The 22420-nt window shown below is 44.0% G+C and overlaps 1 protein-coding gene across 2 annotated transcripts in view; it reads right to left on the bottom strand.

Annotated features, from left to right (window-relative positions):
- MARCHF4 (membrane associated ring-CH-type finger 4) overlaps positions 1-17790 on the bottom strand; it is a 113017-nt gene extending 95227 nt beyond the window's left edge. For both annotated transcript variants that reach the window (XM_081008591.1, XM_081008592.1), the window contains exon 1: positions 15277-17790. In XM_081008591.1, coding sequence (XP_080864717.1) covers positions 15277-15798 — 522 coding nt within the window. In that variant the 5' untranslated portion in view covers positions 15799-17790. The remainder of the gene's footprint in view (positions 1-15276) is intronic.
- Positions 17791-22420: the final 4630 nt, after the last annotated feature.

The following is a 22420-nucleotide window of genomic DNA, read 5'->3' as shown; positions in this document are numbered from 1 at the left end:
ACGCCAGGCACTCCTGTCTTCCACTGCCTCCCGCAGTTTGGTCAAACTCATGCTGGTAGCTTCGAGAACACTGTCCAACCATCTCGTCCTCTGTCGTCCCCTTCTCCTTGTGCCCTCAATCTTTCGTTGTCTTTGTCCATGGAGTTTTCTTGGCAGGGATACTGGAGTGGCTTGCCAGTTCCTGCTCCAGGTGGATCACGTTTGGTCAAAACTCTCCACTGTGACCTGTCCATCTTGGGTGCCCTGCTTGGCATAGTTCATAGCTTCTCTGAGTTATTCAAGCCCCTTCGCCACGGCAAGGCAGTGATCCATGAAGGGGAGTAGCACCTTAGAGACCAACTAAGTTTGCTATTGGTATGAGCTTTCGTGTACATGCACACTTCTTCAGACATGCATGCACACGAAGGCACATACCAATAACAAATTTAGTTGGTCTCTAAGGTGCTAGCTACTGGAAGGATTTTTTAAATTTTGTTGCCCTCCAGCTTTCTTAAAACAAATGCATTAAAAAAAAAAAGGTAGGGGGGCCAATGGGGACAGGACTTGGAAGGTAAAAGTCTAGATCACCACTCAGCAAAATGGGCCCCAAAACAGCAAGGCTAGTTTACAACATTTTGAGAAAAGTGAAATGACGCACTTGACCCCCAAAAGGGGTGGTGGTGTGGGAAGAGAGGAAATGTGAGAGTGTTTAGACTGCTTAGTTGAATACCACTGAAGGGAATCCCATCCCATCCCACCCCTACTTCCCTGTAACCAAGCCCTGCTAAACAGCTGGTCTAACAATACATTTCCATCCAGGCCTCAGGCAACTGTCTGGATAACAGAGTCCCCAGCACCCCTGCAAGAATACTTAAGTCGGTTGTTTCTGATTTAAAGTAAGATAGGATGTTGTGTCTTCCTCTGCTTCTGACCCGCAGGGAACTGCCTTTTTATCACATAATAATGGTTCAAATTGCCATAATCAACTGATAAATTTTGGTGTGATGTTATGATTCAACAAATTTCCAGGCTATTATCTCAACAATAATAGTGTTTTCCCCACTATGATAAAACCCTGAATTTGAATGCGCCCCTCTGCGCCTTTGCTTGTCACACAGAGACCACAGGAACTGGGTAGCCGTTTCATGCAGCAAATTGCACCAGTGTGACTTTTTGTCCTCTGTGTGTGTGTGCAGAAGGCCCCAGGTTCACTGAAGAGACCCCTGCCTGAAACCCTGGAGGGAGCTGCCAGTCAGCACAGACCTTATTGCGCTCAGTGGACTGGTGGGTCTGACATGGGCAGCTTCCTATGCTCCTGTGGCATTGTTCTGTTGATGCCTGGGCTATGCCAATACCATGCCAATGTTAACATTTCTCCTGCCAGCCTGGCATTATACTATAACAGCACAAGGGAGTTCATGAGTGATCCTTTGCTGCCAAGTGGGTGTAACTTAGGGATGAGATTGCTTTGCTGGCACATGTTTACAGGCAAAGTCAAGGCTGTGCATATTCTGCAGCTGCACCATGAAAGCATGGAATCTGGCAGTGGCCACAGGATTTAAAAAAAAATTTTTTTAAGCAACTTGCTTAGTTCTGGAGGTGGCAATGATAGATTCTAGAGAGGCATGTGTGTCGGAGATACCTGGGAAAGTCAGCATGGGGGCTGAATAGGGTTTCCATTGGTCTAAGACAGGGGTAGGCAACCTAAGGTCCAGGGGCCGGATATGGCCCAATTGCCTTCTCAGTCCGGCCAGTGAATGGTCTGGGAATCAGTGTGTTTTTACATGAGTAGAATTTAAATGCATCTCTGGGTTATTTGTGGGGCATAGGAATTCATTCATATTTTTTTTCAAAACATAGTCCGGCCCCCCACAAGGTCTGAGGGACACACCCATGCTCAAGAGTCTCCTCCAGCACCATAATTCAAAAGCATCAATTCTTCGGCAGTCAGCCTTCTTTATGGTCCAGCTCTCACTTCCATACATCACTACTGCCATCCAAAACCACCAGGAAACCTTCCAGCTGACTGTGCTACTTGTGAGTAGACCAAGAAGTCTAAGTAGATCTGAACTAATGAGCTCCTTTTACTTTCCAATCTGCTTCTCCTTTTGTCCTTTTCTTTCCCTGTTTAAAATTCTTAATAAAATTTCATAGTTTGCAACTTGAAGAGTGTATATGATGGTAGACTTCTGGTAATCTCCTTTGTGCATGACCACTGGGTGCATTTTACTAAGTGAAAGTTTGGGGATGTTAAGGAGAAGCAGGATGCCCTTATTACAGGAAGAGCTGTGGACTCCCTGCATAAACTGAGAGGGATCTGCCTGGGAAATGCAGGGCACATTGTCTCAGGATCCCGAGTTTTGGTATTTACTTGAGTGCCCAAGAATTCCCTGTTTGGGGACTGTAAGAATGGAAAGGAAGCTGTGGTGGTAACTGGATAGTTACGATGCAACTGGCCAACCTTGCAAGGCTGTTGTTGTGCAGCAGTTGTGCAAGGAAGGCCACAAGCAGTTTCTCCTGGCCTCTCCCCCTTTGGTTACTCATCCTAGGTGATGCCCAGCTTTACACACTGCCCTAGAGGGTAAATCCTGCTGATTTCAGGATTGGCCGTCTCCCATGTTTAAGACTGCAGCCTTTGCTATTTCTAAACTGCATTTTCTCTTGCTTTGTGGGCCTAGGCTCAGTCAGCACAGATTTTAGTGAAAGCCAAATAATGTAAATTCCTTAAGTACCAAGCAAGCCTCAGAAGAAGATAGATCCCTTAGTCACTTGGCTGGCAAGATCTTTCTAATCTCATCCTTCTTAAAAGACAGTGGCTGGGGGAGAGTGAACTGCTTTGCATAAACGGGTTTGCTTCTCAGAGCTATTACTCATGCCACCCACACAAACCCCAAAGATTACAGATGTCCCCTAGATTAAGCTTGTTACTATTTTGAGTCGAGAGAGTGAACAAGCTAAGCAAGAGCTCAGGGGAATTTTTAAGTGTTGTCTTGAAACACAAGGAATGGTGTGAAGAGGAGGCAGAAGGGTGGGGGGAACGGAAGAGGCGCAGCAACCGCCCACTCAGAAAATAACAGCTTCCACTTCTCTCACACTTATGCCTTCTGAGGATCCCAAAGTGCTTAGCAAACAGAAATGAAGGCAGCCTTTAGGGAAAAGGCGCTAACATAACACAAAGGGTGGGGAGGGAACTACGTTTCCCATGATGCACTAGGCTGACAGGCTTGGCACACCTGAAAGAGGAAAACATCAAGGATTTAGTTAGTTAGTTAGTTAGTTAGTTAGTAGTTGTAGTAGTAGTAGTAGTAGTAGTAGTAGTATTTCGGTTTTGCTTTTGAAACAGGATACCCCTATTTCCCAACGTTACATCTTTGTATTCATGTCCACTCACTTGTGCTCTCAACTTTGCATCAGCAAATCATCTGCCATCCTTCCATCCCACACTGTTGAATGTGGCTGCCGGATGTTTTCTAAGCAAGGAGCTAGCTGGATATATAGCACAAAGCAAGAGTGCATCATGATCAGTTGAGATGTTGTAATAATAGTAGTAGCAGATTGCACAGGGCTTTAAACTGTTTTTAATACTGTGCATTAGTGTTGTAACCTGCCCTGGGACCTTAGTGTGCAGGGTAGGAAAAGAAGAAGAAGAAGAAGAAGAAGAAGAAGAAGAAGAATGTAAAGGTAAAGGACCCCTGACAGTTAAGTCCAGTCACAGAGAACTCTGGGGTTGCGGCGCTCATCTCATTTTATTGGCCGAGGGAGCCGGCTTTTGTCTGCAGACAGTTTTTCCGGGTAATGTGGCCAGCATGACTAAGCCGCTTCTGGGGAAACCAGAGCAGCACACGGAAACGTCGTTTACCTTCCCGCCGGAGCAGTACCTATTTGTCTACTTGCACTTTGACATGCTTTCGAACTGCTAGGTTGGCAGGAGCAGGGACCAAGCAAAGGGAGCTCACCCCGTCGTGGGGATTCAAACCGCCGACCTTCTGATCGGCAAGTCCTAGGCTCTGTGGTTTAGACCACAGCACCACCCATGTCTAATAATAGTAATAATGGAATCATAGAATCTTAGAGTTGGAAAGGGACCAAGGGTCATCTAGTCTAAGCCCCTGCAATGCAGGAATCTCAACTAAAGCATCCATGAGAGATGGCCATCCAACCTCCGCTTAATATCCTCCAAGGAAGGAGTGTCCACCACCTCTTGTGGAAGTCTGTTCCACTGCTGAACAGCTCTTACTGTCAGAAAGCTTTTCCAAATGTTTAGTTGGAATATCCATTGCCTCGAGTGCTACCCTCTAGAGCAGGCTTCCTCAACCTTGGCCCTCCAGATGTTTTTGGCCTACAACTCCCATGATTCCTAGCTTGCAGGCCCAGTGGTCAGGGATGATGGGAACTGTAGTCTCAAAACATCTGGAGGGCCGAGGCTGAGGAAGCCTGCTCTAGAGCAGGAGAAAACAAACATGCTTCCTCTTTAGAGCCTTTGTCTATGATCTCTGAGAATTCTTGGAGAACAGATGAAGTCCCTATAGACTGGAGGCAGGGAAGAAGAAGAAGAAGACTTCAATTATGGTGAGATCCCATGCTGCAGTAGTACATGTGTGATTAAAGGTCCTGGTGCAGTGATGGCCAAACTTGGCCCTCCAGCTGTTTTGGACTACAATTCCCATCATCCCTGACCACTGGTCCTGTTAGCTAGGGATGATGGGAGTTGTAGTCCCCAAACAGCTGGAGGGCCAAGTTTGGCCATCACTGTCCTAGAGCATGGTTTGAAGACACATGACGCAGCAGCCTTTCCAAAGCTAAGCAGTTCTGGATCAGGTCAGTCCCCGAAGGGATGATTGCCTTTGAACCTTGGTTTCGATCCAGACTTATGCCCCATTGATTCAGATGGGTCTGTTCCAAGTATGACTAATACTGGATCCAGCTCTCTGTGCAGCTCTCTACAGATGGGATATAGATGCAATAAATAACAACTGCCCACGAGGGCAGGATGCAATCCGTTCTGCTTACATGGTCACATATTTACAGGCTCACACATACAATGCTCTCCTGAGGATCATACTGAATTGACTCCCAGGCTGCTGAATGGGAAAGGGAAAGAAACTTAGGCTGCATATACGCACCATATATTTAAAGCACATCACTTTCTCCCAAGATTCCTGGGAACTGTAGCTCTGGAGGGTAAACTACAGTTCCCAGGACTCTGGGTGGGAAAATGTGCTTTTAAATGTGCTTTAAATGCACAGTGCATCCGCAGCCCTAGTGGCATTGTGCTGGTGAATAACAATGCTGTGAAAGCAAAACCTTCCTGGCACACTCAATTTGCGGAGATACATTGCACTGTTCAACTCCAGCACTCCCTGCAATATACTACAAGCCCTCCCTCCGCACACATCCTTCCCTGTCCTCATGGCAGGCATGTCACTCGTTAGCAAATAAAGTCCAGAGTGGAACGTCTTGGCACCTTTTTTTCGTTGAGATTTATAAGCGTGCAGCATCAACTATACTTGTTTCCTTTCCAACATTGACATTAATGCCTTTTGAAAAGCTCTGGCGGCTTCCGTTGCTCCCCCCCCACCCCCAGATCCACGTCAGCTGCCTTTCCCTAATCAAAGTTCTTCCTCTCATTAAATCTCACAGCTTTGTTTCTGATATTCTCTCCACAATTTGTGCTAAGCTAACAGGTTTATAATTGCCTCCTATGATGCATGGCCCTTCTTCTCCAGGCTTGCTGAAATAGTCACATTGCGCCTGCCACTTTGTAGGCTGCAGGAATCTTAACCATCATTGGCAAATGTCTAATGATATCAGCTTTTTCGGCTTCCAGCCCATTGGAAGTTTTTAGCGGGAGAGACTTTGCTTGCCAAATTGGCGTTTCGAAGAAAATGGGCAGCAGTGAGGCTTGGTGTGCAGTGGGGAAAACTTGACAAAGCCATGCAAGAGAAGAGCAGGAATGGAAAAAGAGAAGCAGGGATTGGCTTTGACACGGGGGCAGGATTAAACCTCTGCATGACCTGAGGTTTGATCCAGCAACAGGATCTTCCTTATTTATTCACTCACCTGTGCTTTTAGGATGCTACCCATGAACAAACCTTCTCTGGGCAGTTCATGAATTCAACAAACCATAACAAGTAAACCAGCATTATAAGGTTCTTAAGTAGCATAACTTCTTGCCACTTCAGAGTGCTGGGTTCAAGGGAGCTGAACATTGGTTCAAATACAGTCTCCATCAGCCATCAAGAGAAGAAAGATCTGAGAAGGCCCAAGGATAAGCTTGTGCTACCCAATCATCCAAGGTCTGGGCAAGAGGAAGTGGAGAACAAAGAGTTTTTTCTATGGGTAGAAGGCCCACCAAAGAAAGAAAAGTCTGCAAACCAGCACTGGCCTCAACATCTGGTAGAATACAGAATTGGTTGGCATTGATTGGGAGGGACCTAGCAGGCTGGCATTCGACTTCCACCAACTCGGGGCTCTAATCATCACAGCCCAATGTACAACGCTTATCCCCAGCAAAGCCCCTTGCGTTGTGGTTCCCACGAGCTGGTTGTCACGTGCTTGGGAAGCACTGTGCAAGGGAATGGAACAAGCCACTTGCTAATCATGTGACCGCATAATGATATCAAGTGACTGACAGATAGGTTGTTCCTGGCCTATAGGGATGATGAAAGGCAACAATCTGGCTCACCATGCCCAAAAAATTCCTCACCCCTGTTGTTATGGACAAGGAAAAAGAGCAAGCTACCCTTAGCAACTGCTCTTGCCATCATACTTTGAAAATAGAGTTGATTTCATTGTTTTTAATATTGTTTTTAATGTTGTGACCTTACGATGAAGGGCGGGGAATGAATAAATGAATGAATGAACCCACAAAGCTCACTGGGTGAGCCAACAACTCAAGGGAATGTGTGTTTCAGACTCAGGATCCTCCCTACCAGGAGGAACTCTATATGCCTATATTGGAATGAGTATAGGGAGTTCCATATCCTTCCCTAAAACAGATCACATTTCCAGAATTCACATTCCCAGCTACCCTTTGCACTAAGCTCAAGTGAAGCCTGAGAGGGGAAGGCAGAGGCAAATTCAAATAGAGAGATGCCACCTTCAAAATATATGGGCTCAGCATATTTACATTTTACAGGAAGGAGTCCCTATTTCATGCTCCAGAGCCTTCCGGATCTGAAGGAGGTTTTGATAGTCTTGCCCTCTCAACACAATAAGTAGCAACAAGGGGACATAACTACAGACGGAGAGTTTATGCACTGCTGCCTTTGCAATCTTGCCACTCACTGAAGTGAAAGAAGCTTTTTCTTCTTAATTTTTTTTCTTTCTCTGATGACCTGCTTGGTTCCCCTCCAGGTAGGATTCAGACCTATTGAACACGGAGGTTCACCTGTCAAAGCATCTCGATTTCTTTTCTGTCCAAGCTAAGCCATGCTTTGTGAACAGATGTTGTGAACCGAAACAAGAAAATAGTCAAGAGGCCTATCACTCCTATGCACTTGGGCACGTGTTTATGAATCACCCTTGCTCCTGAATCTTAGTTCCCAAACAGAGAAAATCCACAATATCGCAGCGGAAATGAATCAAGTCTCTGATACCTGGATCTGGCTGGAGGAGGTGTTGCATGCTAAGTGGGCACAGAATACTGACTGACAGAGGGGAAAGTGATAGAGCAAAGGGAGAGGGAAATGCAACATGGTGCATGGCTGGCTGGCACACTGAGCAAGAGCACTCTGCACTGCAACATTTTATTGTAGGTCCCACATGCAGAGGGGCATCTGAAGTTGAGAGAATAATGGCATACTTAAGGACATCTCATGAGTTTGTGGCTCAGGCAAGATGTAAACCTTGAGGCTCACAATGTACCCACTCAGGGAAAGGAAGGAACCACAAGGTTCCCAGATTTTTTTCAGTTGAATCCAGGGACACTTTTCAACTTCAAGGGATTTTGTATGGGGACTGATTTGTAAATCCGGGGACTGTCCCCGGGAAATGGGGATGCCATTATGGAGTTGCTTTCACTTAAAGGGAAGCCCAAATGTTTCTTTATCTCTGCTCCCTTTGCCCAACATGAGTTTTAACAGAAACCACGGGCTTATACATAAAAGCCACCATCACACACACAGATCTTAAGATACAAGCAAGCCAGCTGCTTGGAGGCTGCCGTGTTTCAGACTGCCATAAAACTGAAATCTGAAAATCCTTGCAGCCTTTTTGGCTTGCTTTAGTCATGAGATTATATTTTTTTTAAAAAAAATCTTTGCAAAAAGAGATGAGAAAGACACACAGGGAGAAATCTTATTTAGGCTTGTTTGTAAAGAAAATCAAAATAGGATTTGCATCTCTTTATGGGACTTGATAGTGTATTGCATGCGGAAACAGTTCCTGCCTGAAAGTTTGCATTTCCAATCAATAATGCTTTTTTTTTTTAAAGCATTCTTCAATATGCTTCCTGTCCTTCCTTATTATTTCATAATTGGGCAGAGGATGGGGAAGCAGATATGTTCATTCTCAGTATTCAGATTCTGATGAAGATTATTGCCTGATAAAGGCACATGTGGAACTCAAAAGGCTGCATATGTCTTTGCCAAGAGAGGCTGGTTCAATGAATCTATTCATCTCTCTTGTCATGAAAACTGGAAAGAAGCAATTGGGCAGCCAATACATTATATTTATGGTATAAATAACCTCTGGCAAGGATATTTTGGTGTTACCTTAATTTCTTATAAATCTCATGGGTGACAGCCTTTTTCGGTGTGTTTGTTATTATGGCCATTCAGGCTTGTTGCTGTTTCTTCTTCTTCTTCTTCTTTTAAAAAAACAACCTTTCTGCCTTTTGTATTGTGTAGACCTTACCTGCAGAATATTCTATAAACCTAAGAAATTCTGAGTATATGTTCATATTAACATATAGGCATCATATATTAAATCAAAGCATAATCACTAACACCAATATAATCTGACTTGGCAAGAAAGTTCTGGGAGAAAATTAAAGTTCGGCTAGTGAAAATGTTGGGTTATGAATTTCCGTTGCATCCACTTACAATTCTATTAAATTATTTGGAAAGGCCAATAAAGAAAGAACATAAGGAAATGATTTCATATTTGCTAGCAGCTACCAGAATTTTATATGCTGGCAAATGGAGGTGGGCAATACACCCAAACAGTTAAAGAATGGCATGATAAAATAAGGGACTATAATGATAATAATAATAATAATAATAATAATAATAATAATAATTTATACTCCTCCCATCTGGTGACTATGTGGTGATGGCAGAATTAATGCATTACCCAAGATTTGAGGGCTTAACATGTTCATGTTAAGAAGGAACAATTTTTTTGGAGTATTGTAGAGTATATGGAATCTGAGTGTTAATTATGGATTTTCAATGTTCTGAGGAGAATGATAATTGGAACTCATCTGTATAACATTTTCTTCTTTCATGTTGCTGTTATTGCTGTTCCTATCACATATATGATTGCCTGTTGAAGAAAAAATATATGTCTGATAAATAATAGTAATAATAACAATGTTTCGTGTGCACTGAGATTGACATCAAATACCTTCCTCAAAAGTCCACCTTAGATGCGTGAGGGGTATGTGTGAAAAAACAGGCATCCTTTGTGGTGGCCCTGCAGATGTGGAATCCTCTACTTTCAGAGCTGCATCTGGTTACTATGCCACATTGATTTCAGGAGACTCTGAAAACATACCTTCCAGGTGTGAGGTTGTTGTTGTTGTTTCTCTTGCATCCTTTGCCAACATATTGCCCTCCAGCTATTTTGGACTACAACTCCTATCAACCTCAGCCAGCACAGTTGTAATCTAAAACATCTGGAACACACCTAAAAATAATATTAATAAATATATAATAATAAATAAAAAAGCAAGTGTTTGAGGGCCAAACTATGTTATGTTTTTATTATGTGAGATATTTTAAATATGGAGGTGGGGAGCAGCTTTCATTTAGACTGCAGAGCATGGTGAGGGAGGTGTAACCCTTCTCAAGGGCATGAGGGCTCTGGCAGGGTACTAGAGCCTTCCCGCCTTCTTCCCCAAACCCAGCAAGGACTTACCAACTTTGGGAATGAGGGGGCGGTGGCTCTAAGACCTACAAGAGCCCTCCTGCCTCCTTCCGAAAACCTGGTGCCTCTTACCTGGCAGGGGCTAGAGAGGGTCTCAAATTTTGGCCTTGCACAGGGTTCGCCCCCGCTGCACTGGACTTGAACTTAGAGGGAAAACTTTCATTGGTGTCAATGGTGCTCCTTGTGGGATCAAAGCTGGGTTGGTTTCCATCCATGATCATGGCCAGGAAGGGAGGGAATAAACATCCCTTCCCTGTGCACTTAATGCAAATGGAGGGGGAGCCTTCCATGCCTAATTATTTTAAAATCCAGCAATGTGTGTTTTGACCCTAAGGCTGTAATCATATAATCATATACCCACTTACAAAGGAGTAAGCTCCACTGTACTCAATGGGACTTACTTTTGAGTAGGCAAGCATACAATGTGCTGCCATTGTCTTAAGGCTTCAGTGCTCTCTAAAGCAGACTGTTTGCTTTAACGCTGATTATAATCTCTACGTACACACACACAAAGGCACGCTTCATAGATTCCATCTTTCCTGGACTAGCGCAGAAAGATAAACAGTTTGTGTACCTCTATAAAGATGAATTATGCAGGATACGCAAGGGGAATAGTTGCATGCATCTTCAGAAGAGTGGCTTTCTAAACATATAAAAAAGAAATAAAATTCCACAAGGTGTAATTTGTCTGGCAGAGGGGGAAAAATGTGTATTTAAACAGAGAGGGTTTTTTGTTTGTTTGTTTGTTTGTTTTTAAATCATCTTAAGGCATTTTGCTGAAACCATCAATTACAGAAGTCACCACCAAGGACTGTGTCTCAGTGGTCATTTATCCTCTGGCTAACAGAGTATACTGCAAATCAGCACTCTGGTTCTGTGCAGCGATCAGGTACAAGAGTGACACTGGCAGGAAAGAGGAACAATGGGGGTTGCTTTACACAGGGTCAGATCCATTGGCCCAGCAAACTCAGTATTGCAAACACAAACTGGCAGCAGCTCTCCAGGGTTTCACTATTCCCATTCTTACGTGGAGATGCCCGGGGATTGAACCTGGGACCTTAAGCACACATAATAACAATAACCAATGCTCTCTATGGACACCTCAGCACCAGGACCTAGCCCAAGAACTGCAACAGCGGCCTCAGGAGCTCCCACCAAATCCTTTGCATGTCATGTTTGTACCTTTGTTTGTACCTATCTCCAAAGAGATTCTGACTTGCCCAAACCACAGAAGCTTGTACAAATGTATGCCCGTGTCAGGGCACAGCCATAAGCAGCAGTCAGATGTGACTCAAAGCTAAAGCTAAAGCTAAAGTCAGATGTGACTCAAAGGTACAAGAGCCTGTTTTTTGGTTTTTGTTTACTCAAATTATCATCTCAAACAGGAACTCTTCCTGTCTAAAAGGACTCAATGACCAACCAACTGCCACTCAATCCAGAGAATGATAATGTTGAATCGCTCAGAATAATGTTCCAATCACTGTTCTGTGACTCACCACATGGGGACAGCTGCCAAAGAGCCATTTCTAGTTATAGCCCTGGTAGAGACTTACAGCTGGTCAAAACAAATATTGGAAAACACAGTACCAGGACATCACAACCAGCAACAAGATCTAGGTAACCACCAGGGCTTTTTTTTCCCAGCTTGGCACTTCAGTTTTTCTAGATACCATTCTCACTGCTGGGCAAAGTGAAGTCACGCAAGATCCCTTCTGTTTCCATTCCTCACTATGAATCTCTCTGCCAAACTCTTTATGTTTTAGATGCTGCATGAGTATGAGCCATCTTCACTACCCTTGTGAGATGCTGAATTTTTCTTATTAGGCCGCAAGACATGCTCCATCCAATGCCCTTACAATAGACTCAAGGCTCTACTAAAATGCTGACAACTAAAATGCCTTTTCCTTTCTTCCTTAGGAGACCTTAACATTTACGCTCACAGTATAGCAAAGTCAGCTCTGGATTCCACACAGTGATGGAAGAGAAACTACAGCAAATCCTGATTCCAGCCCATTTTTTGGTACAGCCTCCCAAACTAAGCTAGGAAATATATGTCATTCCTTATTCCATTACATTACTCTTACATTAACATTAGCAGCAGGATTACCCCAAAAAAGTAAATGCTAATTTCATGAGTTTGGGATGACAGGAGTGCCTGGCGTGCTCTGGTCCATGGGGTCATGAAGAGTCAGACACTACTAAACGACTAAACAACAACAGAATTTTTACTACCAAATGCAACATTTGCTGTACTAAGGATGGAGTTGGCACATAGCACTAAGAATCCAGTTAATATAAAACATTTCCACTCAAGCCAACCTCCGTTCTAGTAAAAAGGCAGGATTGGGACTGCAGCAGAACTAAAGAGATCTTCCAGCAGATTCTGAACCTACCTGGTATAAGTGCATTGCATTCTCCCTCCTGTTCTGCCCAGTTGCTGCAGTGCCTGTGCATTTTATGTGCAGGACTGTAGTTAACCCTTCTCAGTTTCTGTTTTTAAAATATATGTATTGTACTGTGACCTTCTTACATTTTTATTTGTTGGAGGGAAAGTATTTTTGTCCTTCACATAAAGCGGAGCCTGTACTAGTGGATTTCTGCAATTTGGTATTAGCCAATGTGCAGCTGATCTTTGAGAGCTGCAGTGATCCACAGGTTGGATGCTTGGTGTATGAATAACTGGTTGAACCCTGGATGTGTATCAGCACAAGCATTCTGGGTGACAGCAGTGTAATCATCAGAGTGATTGCTATGTTGGTGCCTGCATGGTGTCAGGCCAGGGACCAGTTTTATACTACACAAAGCATTCATCACCCTGCTTGCTATTTTGGATCTATATCTGCAAATAGCACAGCTCAAGTTCAAATTGCTACTAAACGTATGATGGAAAAATGTTTTGCAGCTGGTTCATTTACCATTACTGGAAGACATGAAAGACCATCTCATCCACACCTTCTCACCACGCACTGTCTGTTGGAAGGCTGAACCATCCACTCAAACCATCCACTGGTCAAATCATACAATTGAAACCACAGTGGCCCACCAGAATTGGAAGCATAAGATAGCCATCTGATGTTTCACAGGCAGCTTTTCAGAATGCTACATGTGGAAGCATTATTCTCGGTCTTCCTTTCAACTATAGTATTGTGTGTGTGTTTTTTAACAACAACAACATTAGCACCACTATTCTTTCAATAATACTTTATCACTGAACAGGCTTTACCATTCTCAACTTGTTCAGCATTTTTTGATTGGCCATGGTGAGTCCTTTTGCTGGCTCAAAACTGAGACTCAGAGATAAAGATGCCCAAGTCCAACCTATGAAATATTGTATGAGAACAGAGGCAAATTCAGGGTCTTCATTGTCTGATTCCAAGGTGCCAGCCTGACTCTACAGAGATAAATCCTATATTATGACTCTGCATTACAGATATTACCACATCACTTTATTTCATGAAAGCATCTAATGTGGCCTCACAAATACTACACAACCATTCATGATCAAGGCTACAGGATATCCATGTTAAAACAATGTTTGTGATACAGCACAGAGTAGCTCCAGCTATTTTAATAATGCTGAAACATGTGCAACTGTGTAACAGATTCCACAATTTAGTGGAAACATCTGCTCTGAGCATATTACAATCAAACAGGAGTTGCACAATAGCATAGTATGTATGTATGTATGTATGTCCAAAGGCTATGAAAAAGACACTGCACCCCAAATGTGTCCAGTGTATCTGATTGTGATGGGTGAGCCCTCACACCAAAAATGAAAGTTTAGAAGTTTTGTTGCACAATTTCAATTGCTCATCATTCCTAATGAATCATTATGTCATCGTGCTTTCTAAATACACTTCCTAGAAAAGTGTGCTGCTGTTTGTTTGTTTTTTAAAAAAAACTAATTGCTTTAAATTGCTTGGCTGTTTGTTTACTTTTGCCTTATTTTGTAATCTTTAAACATCTGCTAGCTGAGCAGTGCTGAAATTCAAGCTTTCAGGATGTCCACACATTTTTAGCATTTCAGAAGTTAGCCAATCTGAGACAAGCTTGTTTAATTCATTAATTTGACACACTGTGATCTTTCAGCCAGGTATCAAAGATGACATTACTTTCATTATGCACAATATTTTCTAACACATGAAATCGCACAAGCTTGGATACAAACTTAGACATACTTGGAGTGTAGACCCATTCAAATACGTAAACTTCAATTAGTCAAGACTAACTTCCAATTCAACTGATTTCAATGGGTCTACTCTGACCAAATCTGGATCACACCAAACTTAGAAAGCTGTATAGTCCACTTTTCTCCACCAAGTTGCAAACCGTCAGTCAAACAAAAGCGATGCCTTTGCTGTTTGGAAAGTCAAGCAACAAAACATAACACCAAATCAGCAGTAGGAAGGCAGTAACAGTGTAACTCTGAGCAATACTTGCCTATGTCCATGTAACTTTGCATGTGGAATGCTATTGACACAGAAAGACAATCCATCTACCAGAACTTAAAGCAAGGAATTGCTAGCATCTTCAGGGCTGACCATAAAAGGCGGCTCACAGACCCTTCACAAGTGCATTAAACTGTATTGCTTTCACTCATCATTTCTTTCACTCCTCCGTTGCATGGAAGAGTAATGCCTGACCTGGCACAAACTACCAGGAATGTAATTAAACTTCACCAGCAGAACAACTACATATGTGAAGCTTAATATTTCTGGATTTCTTCTTCTTCTTTTTAAAATTGTACTTTATGTTTACTACTGCTTATGCAGAAAAGGAGGGGGGTGGTCCTGGACCCTTGTTGCGATACTTTTTTTTGGAGGGGGGTTGTCTACTCATGTTTGTGATTGGTGTATGCACCTGTGTGCTTTTGGTCCTGGGCCTACTGTGTTGCAGTACTTTCCAGTCCTCTTTCATCAAAAGTTACCAAGTTGGGGCATTGTGCCCCCTGACTGCTCCACTCTCCTTTTCTCTCTCTCTCGAAACTTCACTACAGATACAGATAAATGGAACACCCCAGGCAGCTGTGTGAATGTGTGGAGAGAGGGGGCGGGGAGCCTTTCCAGCTTGGGTGGAGAATCAGTGTGGAGATGGGTGGGGTGGGGAGGAGCGGCAAGTGCTATTTTGGAGGTGTAGGAAAGTCTGGCTTTGTAGGAAGTCTCTCTCAGGTGAATGTAAACATATATGTGCATAAACACACACACTCACCTGCTCTGGGCCCTGAAAGCAGATCCTGCAGAGCGGTGTCCTCATGCCACTGTCCAAACTGCTCCCCAGGGAATACCGATCTTCCGCCTTCCCTTTGCAGAAGTCCTCGGAGGAGGCGCTGCTCATCATAGACATGGGCTGCTCTCCCTCTCCTCCAGGACTTCCCCACTCCTCTTCTGGAGGGCTCGTTGGCCCCCCTCCCCCTCCTCCTCCTCCTCCACCACCACCACCCCCGGCAGTCGGCGCTCTCCAAGGTCCCCTTCGCCCTCCATAGAGCGTGGTCAGCGTGTTGTTGTTAGAAGCCTGCAAGCTCAAGGCTTGGTCTCCACTGTTCATGGGAGGGAGAGGCGGCGGCGAGGGCGGAGGGGGCGCGGGGGGTCTCCTCAGGAGGAAGACCTTCAGGTCATTGAACAACATGCGGCAGCGGCACTTGAGGAGACCCTGGTGGCGCAACATCTGTCTGGGGATCAGCAATCCGCAGCAACAGTACCATAAAACGATCGCACCGGTTGGTATTAACATGTGCCTTCCCTTCCAGACAGGCACGGGTGGGAAAAAATGGGGCCGGTAGGGGGCACCCAAGAGCAAGAGGGCTGGATTGGTTAATTTCCGTTTCCTTTTCCCTGCTCCCACCCGAATTCACTGATACATATATAAGAGCTAGCTAAATAACAAAAGTGGAATTTGTAGGAAGATCTTTCGGATATTTCACAGCAACCCCGTTTTAAAAACACACACACACAACAATCATGAGGTTTCCTTTTAAAACAACAACCACAAAATATTGATTTCAAGCTCCTCCTTCCCACATCTCCTTTTTTTAAATGAGCAATTCCACAATTCCTTTTTAAAAAGTTAAAATGAAATAGTTATGGAAAGAAGCCTTATCCACTCCAAGTGCTGGGTAGGATAGTTCGGAAAATGTGTTGGAAACTGATAACAATTGGTAACTCCAAAAAAAGGAGGAAGTGGAAGAGGAATTCAAGTCACCAGAAGGTGTGGAGAAAATAAATATATGTGTGTATATAGTTTTTTCCAACAGTATTTGGCATGTCAAGTATTTCTCCTTATTACTATTTTTATTTAGTTGGAACGTTTTAAAAATGTGTCTCTGACAGAATATCAGCAGAGCAGATCATTAATAAAATGCAAAATTAGTTCTTGTTTCTATCATCATAATCATTATTAATAGTAATATCAAAACTGATTTCATTGAAAAAAGATGCACACATTTCTTGGGGGAGAGGGGAAAACACACCCTCGATGTGAAATCCTCACCGATTACTTGAAATGTTACTTTATTAAAATATTCTCAATAGAAAATTTGAAAGTCCTGAAAGGAAGTGAGTATTAAATGAGGTTAATTTTTTATATACCCAAATTCACTGGATTTTGTTTTCACTCCCCGTTCCAGGAACTGTCTGGACCACACTCACGCATACACACATTATTATTATTATTATTATTATTATTATTATTATTAGGATTGAGGAGGGGACGTGGATCTTAGTAATTCCTCAAATGGTTTTCCCTCCTAGACTTTGGGGAGGAAAACAAATCCGTAGAAAACGGTTCTATCCTTTTCGCACGAAATTGACCAAGAGAACGTGGATCTTACATTGTCACGTTTCCTTTCCCCTTTCACAAAATAGGGACGTCATCAAACGCATTGACAGCCTGTACAGACCATTGTGGCTGACGCGGAGGAAAAGGTGCGTTCAGCAGATGCAGGGATCTCCTTTTGATGCATAAGGCTCCTTCTTTTCCGCCGCTACAACCGTCTCCAGTTTCATCTTCCTCTTCCCCTGTCCTCCTCCTCCTCCTCCTTCTCCTCCTCTTTCTCTGACTGTTGTTTTCGCTCAATGGCATTGACGCTCAACCATTGCAAGTCTTTAAAATAAAAAGAGGTGGGGGTGGGGGACCCCACACGTAGATAGTATCCTCGGCTTTGGGTAAGGGGGAAAAATGAAAGCAGGCTTGTTAGAAATACGATGTGCCAGATCGAGAAGGGGGAAAAGCGAAGAGTGGGGGTATTTTGCTTGAAGCTCCTCGCGTCTGGGCAGCGATCAGCTTCTCCCTTTCACCAGCCTCCCCTCAGCTCTCTCCCATCCGGCTTTCAGTGATGATGTGGCTGTTGCTACCTCCTTGGGATGCAATGGGAAAGGAGGATAGTTTTGCAGTGCAAATGGGGATGTTGAGGAAGGGCGGGAGCGAGGAAGGATGGGTGGAACGTGATTCTCTCTCCTCCTCCTCCTGCTGCTGCTGCTCAGCCCTTAAATAAATAAAGCCAAGACAGAAAAGCGACGGCGGGGGGAAAGAGCGAGCGAGCGGGAGAGGGAGGATAAATTCAGGTTGTTGCCCAGCCTTGCTTCTCTCCGCCTCCAGGGCCGGCACTCGCTGTCAATAAACCGTTTGGGGTGGGGGAAGGAAAGGTCTTGCTTAGCATAGAAAATATGCCCGGGAAGCTGGCGGAAGCAGCGGCGGAGGGGGGCTGGTCAGAGCTGCTGCAGTTTCAGCACCAAAAGGCTATGGACAGCTCCCTTGCCTAGCTTGGCGCGCTACTGGGGAACTGACGCAACTAGCAGAAAGATCCGAAGAGTAAGGGGGGTGGGGGAAGGGGGAGAGAGAGAGAGAGAGAGAGAGAGAGAGAGAGAGAGAGAGAGAGAGAGAGAGAGACACACACACACACAGAGAGAGTGCTCGTATGAGAGAGGGGGCGGGGGGAGAGACTAAGTGCTACGGAACTGTGAGCCGCCTTGTGTTAGCTTCCACCCTCCCCAGCAATAAATTAGGTCCTGCGAGTATTATGTTGATATGGTTGAGGCTACTCTTTCCTTTGCTGCCTGCCTGTTCGTCTGCTCCGTGTGTGTGTGCGTGTGTGTGAAAAAGAGACGGTGTCTGTGGGTAAGCTGTAAAAGCGTGTGTCCCTGTATGTTTGTGCGTGGGAATTGCCTGCCTTCCACTTTTCCGCGTAAACGTGGAAGGGTGATCACTGTGCGCGTCTCGTGGGAAGGCAAAGGTCGCTCCTATTCCGCACGCCGTATCTATGCATTTGCGAGTGTGCCATACATCTCTAAGAGCGATCTCTACGTGGTTGTCTGTGTACAGAGGAGTGTGTGTCTGTGGCGCTGCTTCTGTGTTTTCTGGAAGCTGTGCTATACCTGCGTGCACCTATGAGTATTAGGAACACATTTTCTTTGTGTGTGTCGTTGGGATGTTGTGAGAGTAGGAACTGATCTCTCACCTGCACAGCTATTTTATGTGTATAAGGTCTAGTATCCTTTTTATCTGCTTTGCGGGAGAGGGGGTTGTTTTATTAGTTTATCTGCTTAGCAAAGTGCAGTCATAAAGTGCAGATATCTGAAGGACAGCAACTCAATTTGAGCCAGGGTCTTTAGGAAACTAGTGTGGGTGCCTTGAATGAGGAAGCTATGCTTCTATATATCTGTTTTTATTTGTGTGTGTTTAAGTGGAGAATGTGTGTTTTGTTTCTCCGCATAATATGAGGACTTTCACCCCGTCCCATCAGAATGCTTGTATTATTAACAGCACACTTGTGACACTGCACATGTGACTTGATGACCCCTGTTCTCAAGTGGCATGGCATAATTTTGATCGTGTTTCCTCATGAAACTTAACACACACAATAGCAGAGCCTCCAAGAACAACAGCCACTGATCATCTTCAGGAATACTTTCCCCCCACACAGGAAATATTAGCTCACTTCACACATGAAGGGTTTCAGGCCACTTAGAATGAGATGATTTAAACAAATATATTACATGTTTTGGCACATCAATTGATCCATTCTACTGCTTAAGTTTAGTTGTTACTTCCAACAGGCTTCACTGAGTTCATTCAGAAATGATGGGTTGTACATAATTTAAGGGCAAAGTAAGTCAGTAAACTGAGTTGTGGCTTGATGGGTCAAGGCTTGGTGGGCCAAATCAGACCTGCAGGCTGCTAGTTCACCACCTGTTCTAGAAGATGTGTAATCCTGCATGCAGTTCAGAAGATTTCAAAGAGGGTAGTGGGTAATCTGGTTCTTCTGAGACCCCCCCCCCCCCGAGATTAATTAGCGGCAGAGGATTTGATGGCTTACAGGTATGATTATCTATATTTTCATTAATGCCGGGAGATGCTTTGCTCATTAAGAAATATATTAATTGTGTCCTGTTGTGTTGTTCTCTTGAATACATTCCATTATCACATACCATGGTGGCAGTGTGAGATATGTGAGATAGATCTATCATCTTAGTATGGTACTGATTAAAGTATCATGGCTGCAAAGGATGCATGTGCTATATTTACACTCTACCTTGTTACAAAAGGTACACAAGGTAGCTCACATAAAATCAACATAAAACAATCAATCAATATAAAAATGTGACCTAAAAAAACAGTAACAGAAACAAGCCATGATGCAAAACTAAAAACCAAGTAGGGGAATACACAATAAAATCAAGATTGTAACAAAATCCACTTAAATAAATTCATATTTATCACACACCTAAAAGCAGGCCACGAGTGCTCCATAACCATATTCATTTCTCAGGTATCTATACGCTGTTTCTCAGCCAGCAGTGTACCTTGAAGAATAACTTCTGCAGTGAAATGTAAGCCTCAGGCATGTTCATATGGAGGGATATGGTTCAGAGATATTCTTGTTGCAAACCATTTAGAGGTTTAAGCCATAACCTTCAAGTGAGTATGGACATGCACTGCCAACCAGTGAAGCCAACAGAGGAATGATGTAATGTGGTATGAAGGGGTAGCTACTGATTGAATCCTGGCAGATGCATTTTGGACTTGCTGAAGTTTCTGGGCTGTTTTCAAGGCTAGCCTTGTGTAAAGTGTACCTGAACGACTGAGGACAAGCCTGATGGAGAACTCCTCTGGCTTTCTGTATATTAATTTGGCATTTGGATTGTCCTTGGACATTATTTAGCCCTGCCCAGGCAGTTCTGCTAGTCACATGCATACCACAGCTGGTTGTAGGTTTGCATTGCAAGATGTGGCCGTGCTTTGCCTCAAACCCTTTTAGGAGGCTAGATAATGGGAAGCCAGGACAGTTCCTCTTCAGCACTGGTGCTTAAGCCTCCAAGGAGGTCCAAAAGAAACTTATTTTGCTAGGATTTCCATTTGACAATTTGACCACTGCTGCTGGTGTTAAGTCACTGGTGCTTTTAAACTTAGTGTGTGTGTGAGTTAACATGGTGTTCTGTATCAGTGTTTTATATCAATTATGCCAGAAAATAGATGCTGCAGATATACACTTATATGCACATGGAAAATCCCACAGAGATTGTTCATATACATGTAAGGCACACTCACAGATACACAAGTGGAGAGACCACTGTTGCAGTCAGTTCCTGCGTGTGGGCTTCTCATGGGCATCTGGTTGGCTACTGTAGGATAAGAATGGTGGGCTATATGGGCCCTTGTACTCTTGAATACATCTTATATAGTGTTGTGGAATCATTTGAATGTCCCCCCCCCTACAGTTCTCTTGTACTTAGGGGTGTCCAGATAACTCCTTGGCTGTATACACATACTTACTTGCCAGCTTCCTTATGTGGTCTTATGGACCCCTGGCCCACATATCACAAAATAAAAATGGTCTCTGTATAAGCGTTGAGAAACCCTCAGCAGTTTAGGGCTTGGTCACTTGCCTCTCACCACTCCAAGAAGCAAAAATCCCATCACCAAGGAACAATGCAGGTAAGATTCAAATGTCATTTAGATGTGATACTGGGCCAGGTCTCCCTTTGTGATACACATAATCAATAGGCTTTGGTGAGAAGCAGCATGAAGTGCAGTGGAAGTTTCTTCATTCTTCTCTAATGAAGGGTGGAGGGGGGTGGATCCAATTACTCAGCACAGCCAAATGAAAACAGCACGTGCAATTAATTTGCCACAAATAAGTTACACTTCAAACCACTGTAAAGTGTTAAACACTTTATCACTGAGAGTTGATGTGCCATGGAAAATCAAGGTTTTGTCTTTCACAATAGACCAAAAAACCAACCCTATGGAAATATATTAAGGATTCTATAAATTGCAGTTCTTGACTGTAAAACAGTCATTTGATTAAAACAAACGAATATATAAAGGGCTGTCACATGGAGGATGGAACAAGTTTGTTTTCTCCTGCTCTGGAGGGTAGGACCCAAACCAATGGCTTCACGTTACAAGAAATGAGATTCCAGCTTAACATCAGAAAGAGCTTTCTGACAGGAAGAGCTGCTGGACTGTGGAATGGACTCCCTCAGAAAGTGGTGGCCGTGGCAGACCTTGAGGCCCTGAGCAACACCAAAATTCAATGCTCCCAACTTCTTGCCTTCCATTCTACATAATAGTTGTGGTGCGCCCTGCAGCACCTCCAAGGCGCCCAGTGAACACCACTGCGTACAGTGAAACCGAACCAGTCGCACTCCCCTAAATCTGCCTCTGGTGTTGGACTCTCCTTTCTTGGAGGTTTCAAAGTAGAGGTTGGGTGACCATCTGTCATGGAGGCTTCAGCTGAGATTCCTGCATTGCAGAGGTTGGATTAGATGACCCTCGGGATTCCTTCCAACTCTACAGCTCTATGATTCTATGAAAAACAAAATATTAAGGAAACATCAAAATGACGTTTCTTCTTCTTCTAGGAGACAGCGAAGTGGACAGAACCAAGTCAGATAAAGCAGAACTGGAGAGGAGACGACTTTCTTATTCTTCTGCAGTTTGGCCTGTTGTAGCTCAATAGTAGATCACATGCCCTTCTCCAGGTTCCCCCAGCTATTCAGATGAGGTGGCTGGCAATCAAGGAAAGGGTCTTCTCAGTGGTGCTGCCCCATGTATGGAATGCCCTCTCCAGAGAGGCTTACCTGGTGCCCATGCTGTGCAAATGCTTTGAATTAGGTAGCTTGTGGAGTGACTGATGTGAAAAAGGAAAAAAGTAGATGCCTGCCGTCCCAGAGTGGTTCAAACTATGACTTTCACTGCCATGGCTACTATGGCATCCTGACCTTAGCAAGCCCAGCCTGCCTACTGAGCAAATCCCCTTTCTGTCCCCTTGCTTAAGGCAGTCCAGACCCAAGAACAGCTGAATCTGCCCCAACCACTACCTGGATGTAATGCTTAGCTGGTACCTGTACTAGCA

Source organism: Podarcis pityusensis, assembly GCF_964106645.2.
Source record: "Podarcis pityusensis genome assembly, chromosome: 1".
Classification (NCBI taxonomy): Eukaryota; Metazoa; Chordata; class Lepidosauria; order Squamata; family Lacertidae; genus Podarcis; species Podarcis pityusensis.
Note: the sequence above shows the minus strand (reverse complement) of the source record. Positions and strands in the feature narration are given on the sequence as shown.